This window comes from Brassica oleracea, chromosome C4, assembly GCF_000695525.1.
Source record: "Brassica oleracea var. oleracea cultivar TO1000 chromosome C4, BOL, whole genome shotgun sequence".
NCBI lineage: Eukaryota > Viridiplantae > Streptophyta > Magnoliopsida > Brassicales > Brassicaceae > Brassica > Brassica oleracea.
In genome coordinates, this window is record NC_027751.1 from 29769084 (window position 1) to 29777096 (window position 8013).

General features: G+C 32.1%; 1 protein-coding gene across 1 annotated transcript; it reads right to left on the bottom strand.

Annotated features, from left to right (window-relative positions):
* Positions 1–5566: 5566 nt before the first annotated feature.
* Positions 5567–8013, bottom strand: LOC106342294 (triosephosphate isomerase, cytosolic). Its single transcript, XM_013781174.1, has 9 exons — positions 7831–8013; positions 7355–7430; positions 6976–7099; positions 6696–6780; positions 6484–6616; positions 6287–6381; positions 6113–6191; positions 5927–6009; positions 5567–5840 (listed from the first exon to the last, which is right to left on the bottom strand). Exons 1-9 carry the CDS (start codon positions 7867–7869, stop codon positions 5790–5792), a joined length of 765 nt encoding a protein of 254 aa, XP_013636628.1. The 5' UTR covers positions 7870–8013; the 3' UTR covers positions 5567–5789.

Below are 8013 nucleotides of genomic sequence, written 5' to 3' on the forward strand. Positions count from 1 at the left end.
ACATGATTAAGAGAAAATATAAAAATTAATTAATTTAAAAAAAACTAAAAAAAGTCACTCATCAAGTCTTAGGTTTTAAAGAATTTTTGTATGTGTAGCGAGTTTTAAATAACGGATTTTAAGAAAATTCCAAGTTGGATTACATATCATCACCGGATTTACCGGTTTGATCGTGAATCCAAATTGGGTTAAAAGCATATGATATGTCTATAAATAAATAATAAAAAAATTTACCATTTGTATTAACATTAAAAATTATTTCAAATTTGTATAAATTATTTTTATCCACATTCAGCTAACTTTTCTGTTTACCAAATTGTTTTCTAATTTAATGTTTCATTACTTTCCACATCATTAGGGATGTCCCTCATGTTTGTTGATATTTCAAAGTCAAATATATTTTTAAAAATGATTTGAACCGATAGTCAACAAAGAGGTCATTAATACTATTTATATATAAGAAAATATTAAAATACAAAAATATTTATTAGATAATCCGCGCGTAGTGGACAAAAGCTCTAGTTAATTATAATGAAATGATAGAATTAAAGAATGACATGAAAATATTCAAATTACCCTTAATGAAAGACACAATTTTGACTGAAAGGTAGGAGAAAATAGTGGAAAAATCTGAATTGTACATTGTTTAATAGTATAGATACATAAATATATAAACATAAAACAAAATTATGAACTGCAAAAAGTAATACAGTTACATCCATTATTCTAGCCCTGAAATCCACGACAGGATGCAATACATACATGAAAACTCGGATGTATCACCTCTGACCAGATTGTATCTGCAGATGAAAAAATAAAAAGTGTTCAGAGCTTCAAGCCAGAGCCGGCTTTGTGCATGTGCATGAGACACATATGCACATGGTCCAAAACATTTTATAAAAATCTAGTCAGTAAAAAAGGTCCATATTTTTTTTCCTTTTCTTACTTAGGTCCAATTTTTTTTTTAATTCTTCTGTACTCATAACAATAAAAGTTATTTTATAAACCCATAACAAGAATCAGGGCCCTTATTTTAGCAAACAAAAATAAAATAAAAATATTTAGGACCTTTAATTAGCAAACAAATGAATTAGGGCCTCCATTTAGCAAAAAAAAAAACAAATGATGAACTAGTAATGGTAAATGCTTACGCTGTGTTTCACACTTCTCCGAAAATGTAATCCTTGTAAACTTGTCAAGAATAATATGGATTCAGATATTTTGGCGATATACGTGAAATATCTTAATACCTCAGATCCAGTTGTGCTTTTGGAGACACTTGTGAACTTCATATTTACCATTATTCTTCAGTTTGACAGTGTTTGTTTCTAGTAGAGATTTGGTAAACTAAAAAGCAAAAAGCAGTGACGAAATGATCAAAGTTAAGAGAATACACACTCGTTGACTGCTCACATGGCCAAACCCAGTGAGTTTCATCATCATCCAGAAGGTATTATACTTTTTTTTTAAAGTAGCTGACACCGTTATTCAGAGATCAAAATATATCAAAATACTTGTGGAAGTGGAACAAAGATCTAGCTGATTATTCAAAAACGGTAAATCAGATTTTTATGATAAGATTTAACGGTAACTATACAAAGATATCTGGGTGAAATGCTCAAATGCTCAATGAGTCAAAATTTATTATGTCATACTCTTACTAATTCTCACATACTCCTTAATTATTTCATATTATCTTCAAAACGTGACCAATGTCTAAATTACCCTTTTTGGCTAAACCAATCAAAATCATTTTTTCTCCTACTCTATCTTCTTCCCTTCTATCTCGGTACTGTAAATCTCCAACCCAGATTCGATTTGTTCAAACTCCATTCAATTTGACATTCATTTTCTCCATTAATTTATTCGTGAAGAATTAAAAATTTTAACTTCAAACTCGTGTTCACAATTAACTAATTAAACATTGAGAATAATGAGTTTCGATCTATTTGGATAATCAAAAACACTGATATAATCATTAGAAAATCATAAAAAAATAGTATTTTGATTTAAAAAACTAGAAAACATAGTAAAACTTAGTATGAACAAAATGGTATAATTATGTATAACTATAACCGTACAACTTGTATAAGTTGGTAAAACTATACTGTCTAACTAAGTAAAACTGTATAACTAGGTAAAATTTTACTGGCTAAACTCTATAATTTGATATAACTATATTGCTAAAACTGTATAACTTGGTAAAGAAATTTGGCCAAATCGTGCAATTTCATCTAACTTAATTGTTAATCATTTTGATTTTTACAGGAGACGACGAGTTCTTTCACAAATATACACTTTGATTATGAATGATACTATTATAAAGCCGGATATGGATTCCAAATGAAGGTAGCTTGTATGCTAGTGGATAGGATATGCCGAAAGATGACTATAAATCCATGTACAAAGAGGCTGAATTTGAGTTATATTTCATTGGTAGTGAAACCTAAGAGACAATTGAAGAACCATAACTACATCTTAAGGTGACTGAGTCTGTGGAATATGTTGCCAGAGCATGTGAAAGATTTAGTTGATTGAGCATCACACCACAACTATTTTGAAATTATTATTTTGAACTGTGAGCTCCGAATATTAAGAATTCTGATTTATTTCGATTAAAGTATACATAAAAGTGCATATTTGCTCTTGAAAAAGTTTAAATTCGGAAGCCTGAAGGAAATGCACACCACGATTAGTTGCATCTATAATTCAAGATGATTCTTCAATACGATAGAAAAACTAATGAAAACTTAGTAAACTGATAAAATACAAAAATTTAAAGATACAAATTCTTAACTTGTTTGGTTGTTTACATGTATTAGGCTTATTATTTGTTAGTATTTTTCTGATTTAAATTCAAATCAATTATAGTCAAAATTTTCATCACATAGTTGTGTACTATTTATAATAGAGAAAATACCGTATTCTTTTATGCTTTTTATCTCAGTATTGACCTTGTGACATTACAAAACTTATATATGCCACAAAATTAATTATATTACAGCATAATTCGATGGGAAATGATTGTAGGAAACTAAATATAAATGGTATAACTATAATATAAATCTTTTGAGTACAGTAAAACTAAAATAAATGGCAAAAATGGAAAAGTAAAACTTTGAAGCTTTTTGTAAAACTACAAACTTGGTAAAATTTTGACCCAAAAAATGTTGTAAAAATTTTTCCCGCCCAAATTTCAGAATTTTCCCTCCCAAAATTTTATATTTTTCCAGACCCCAAAAACGAAGTTGATAATTATAATTGCTTTAATTTTTAGGGTTTTCTCATTTCTAGTATCTTCTCAATCCTCTCAACCCATTTTCTCTCATCTCATTTCCCCCTTTTCATCTTTCTTCACCTAATGGGCAATTTTCAGGTTTTTTTTTTCCAGAAAATAATGGTCAATCAAAAGTTAAAACTTTAAGGCTATCTATTAAGTGATGATGCAGCGGCGAGGGTATCATCGAGAAGTTCTCCAAATCTGATTTAAATCCTTATTTCCAATACTATTGATGTCTCTGTGTGGTTTCTCAAACGACAATGCGGATTAAGGACCTAATAATGGAATAAAATAGTGATAGTTGTATGCTGTCTTATTCCTACTGTCATGGTATTTCTGAGATTTTGGTTATACAGTTAATCATAACTTCTATCAAATTAGTTCAGTGGCGAGTTTTTTTTTAAGTTTTCGAAATTTGACAAATGACAAACGAAAATTTTGCCAAAGTTTACCGAATTGTACAAACGGAAAAATACTAAGTTATACAGAGTTTGACACACGAAAATGGAAAACTTTGGTAAATTTTTACCTAATTACACAAACATGAAAAAAAGTAATACTAAATTTTACGAAGTTTGACAACCAAAAATGAGATACTTGACCAAAGTCATCCTAAGTTACACCAAGTTTTACGAACATAAATAACAAACAAAGTAACATAAACACAAATAACAAAGTTAGTGTGTTAAAAGAAGAAGTTCTACTTCTTAAGGCAACTATGAAGATTGAGAAACCCTATAGTGCAAAGAAAATAATGATAGTTCTATGTTGTCTTATTTCTAGTAGTTATAAGAATTTGGATGTATAACTAATCAAAATTTGTATCACCTTAATGGAATGTAAATTTTTTTCCAAGTTTAACCAAATTTACACAAACACTAAAAAAAGTAATAATAAGTTTGACAAATAGAAATATGAAACTTTGACAAACTTTTACCGAGTTAAACAAACACAAAACAAAGTAATATCAAGATCTACTAAGTGACAAACAAAAATGGAAAACTCGCAAAGTCTTACCGAGTTATACAAATATAAATAACAAAATTTTGACCGAGTTACCAAGTTACAAAAACTTGTATTGATTGACAATGATTGGTTTCTTTCTTTGCCAATTGTATTGGTTGCCAAAGGTTGATTTGTTTTTCATTGCTTCTTTTTCGCTTTTCTCATCCCCACAATATTTTTTTCATATTACTTCTAGTGTCATTCTCTCCTACACTCTTATCCACACTGTTTTTTTTAATCTCTTCACTACCTAAATCACCATCCTTCTCACTTTATTCCATGTCTCTACTATCAAAGGTCAGATAGTTTCATTTTTGTTCTTTGATAGTAGCACTTCATAGAAAAACGTAACTATAAAATTAAGTCATCATTATCAAAATTCACAAAGTATTACTAAGTTATACAATCTAACTATTTAAAGTTTTACTAAGTTGTACAAAGTTTTATAGTTATATCAAGTTTTACTAAGTTATACCATTCTAGGTTCGTTTTTTCTTCTCTTTTGATGGATAATTCGTGATTTGTTATTTCGTAATTTTTTTCTGGAAAAAAGTTTGATTTTTCTTTTATGTTTGATTTTTCTTTTATTTGAAGATTATTTTTTTCTCATGTGATAAAATGATGAAATAAAATAAGATTGATTTGTTTCAGTGAAAAATAGAAAGAAAGAATAAATTTTGAAAGTACTTCGTTGATGTCTAGATTTTTATCTCTGGATCCAAGTTTAACGGGTGGTATGGTATGGGTTTGGACAGTCTGCCTGGTAAATAACTAGATTTCGTCTGGTTGGTAGGTTTTTTAATAATTTTCGTGATTTAAATAAGTATTAAATTAAAAAGGAAAAAAGGGACGAGTATCTGAAAGTTTTTTTTTTCATCCTAGAATAATGGAGCAATTGATTGAAGATATCAAGGGGTAGAGTAAAAAGTTAAAACATAAGTATACCACGACCTATTTGTACTGTTATTGTGTTCACCGTCGCAATGATTTAACACAACGAAGTTATACCACATCTATGCTCCTATAACATTGGTTCCATTGATGGTACCAAACATGTACCGCGACAGTACAAACAATGAACATAAACTAAAGATAAGGGCTAATTGTTACCATCAATGGAACAAGTGTTCTATTAGAATAGATAAGCCGGGACATTTGTAATTTGAGTCGAAATCAATTACACTGGACTTGCGTTTGCAGTCCAAAAACACTGTCGAGGCTAGGCTGTTCTTTTTTTCTTTCTTGTTTACCCTTTAATATTATTGCAATCCCCATTAAAAATAGAATAAAGACCAAACACGACTTCAATAAGGAAGATTCGAAAGGGAGATATTTTGTAAATTGACAGCTAAATAAATCGGCCAAGAAAATATTTGTTGCCTCCTCAAGACAACATACAACTGAAGCAAAGAGCGTCATAATGATACTGTATCAACTTATTCATTTTTTCCATCAGAGTTGAGACTGAAGAAGCAAAAGGATTTGAGATTGTTTAGTGAAGTCATTAAGCGCTTTTCTTCACCTCAGCAGCCTTGATGATGTCGATAAACTCAGGCTGCAAAAGCAAACAATCAAAGAAGAAAGAACACATTAGATAATGGTTTTGATCGAAACAAACTAAGGCAAACACAAGATATGTACCTTTAGAGAAGCACCACCGACCAAGAAACCATCAACATCGGCTTGACCACCTAGCTCCTTGCAGTTACCACCATTGACAGATCCTGAAAGTTCATTTGAAAAACCAATTGAAGTATAATAAAAAAAATTTGTGGAGGCATTTGGTTAAAATCAAAGTAAAGTAATATGACATGTATTATTGTTCACCTCCATAAATGATGCGGGTTGTAGCAGCGATTTCAGCGCTCACGTTCTTTGCAAGCCATTTCCTCAGCTCATCATGCACCTGTATCCATCAATCAGAGAGAGTATTGGTATTCGTATCAAGTCATGACGATAAGCAACAATGCTTCACGCGCACACGCACTGAGAATAACTTACTTCCTGAGCTTGGGCTGGGCTTGCAACCTTTCCGGTTCCAATGGCCCACACTGGTTCATAGGCTATGACAACCTTTGACCAGTTCGACACTCGATCTGTCATTACCAACAAAAAGGAAGTTCTATGTAAGAAAAAAACGCCCAACAAATCATTTCTTTGCAGTTTGGTGATAAACACTAGTAGATAGGCATGTATACCAGCAATAGCTTTAGTCTGGGCAGCCACAACATCCATGGTCGACCCAGCCTCTCGCTGCTCAAGAGTCTCGCCAACACAAGCAATCACACTCAAACCTTGAGCAAGTGCATAGGCTACCTTGTCTCCAACAAACTACAAATGTATGATAGAGGTTAAATATCAAAATCATGGCACTCCAATCCAAATGGTAGAGTAATGAAAAGTCACCAACCTCGTTTGTTTCATTGAGGAGTGCCCTCCTTTCAGAGTGACCAAGGATAACCCATGGGATGTCCAAGTTCACAAGCATCTCAGCACTGCACACACAAATTACATAAGGCACAAGAGGCAGGATCCAATATGAAACACGAGGAATAAGGGCAGACAAAACGAAGATATAAATTCGTTTTTAACACAATCTATTGCAACTTCAAAAACCAAATATATTCACTACATAAAACCATAAGGATATAACAGTTTGAAGTAGACATCAGTGGCTAGAGAAATTTCACCTGACTTCACCAGTGAAGGCACCTCCTTTCTTGACCCAGCAATTCTGTGCCGCAACATGGAAGTCAGACCTCAATGTGCTCTTAACCAGAGGAAGAAACACATATGGAGGGCTAACCACAACCTCTGCACTTGTAATTTCAAGTACGTTATTACCAATCACATAAAACCAAAGCATATTTGCACATATGAACAAATAAAACGCAACAACTCGATAAACTTGACCATCCATGCAAACAGAATCTTTTTTATTCCAAATTCATGTGACAAATACATTTTATCCAAACAAAAGCAATACAGAAGCTAGACATGCAAAACCAAAAGCAGATAACCTTATATTTCAATGATTCTATCAAAAGTAAAATGAGATGCTGAACATACCAACGACATCCTGGGAAGGAACTTGAGCTTCGTTAAGAGTGTTGACAATCTTCTTCACCTCCTCCGCAGTTCCGTTCTACATTTCATTCAAAAATTCACAACATAGCCATCATAAGAATCTCTCTCCCAATAACAAATCTTAAAACACTTTAGCCAACGACTCTAATGCTCATCGAATCAACAAATCTCAACCATTGGAGAGATCACATCACATGAATCTGAAATTCAAAGTCCATCGATCTCAAAATGATTGAAACACTTGTAGCCAACAAGTTTCACGATCTGATTGCATCAAAGCTTAAGCACGAGAGATCAACTAAGAGATACTGCATACAAATCTCAACCACCGGAATCAGATCACATACATCAAAGCAAAACATGATTCGGATTACAAACTTAAAAAACGATAATCAAATCCGGATTATCCAATCTAGCGATGAAGTAAAGAAGATTATGGCGAAGAGAAGATGGCTTACGCATTTCCAGTTGCCTCCGACGAAGAACTTTCTGGCCATCTTTCTCAAACGACACGAGGTGGAAAAGCTTTTGGAGTCACAGAGACGACGCTGGAGATAGATCTAGTGTGTGTTGAGTGGGTGATGACTCACGCAGGGGTCACATTTATATATAAATAATTATATATTCAGAATATTTTGAGT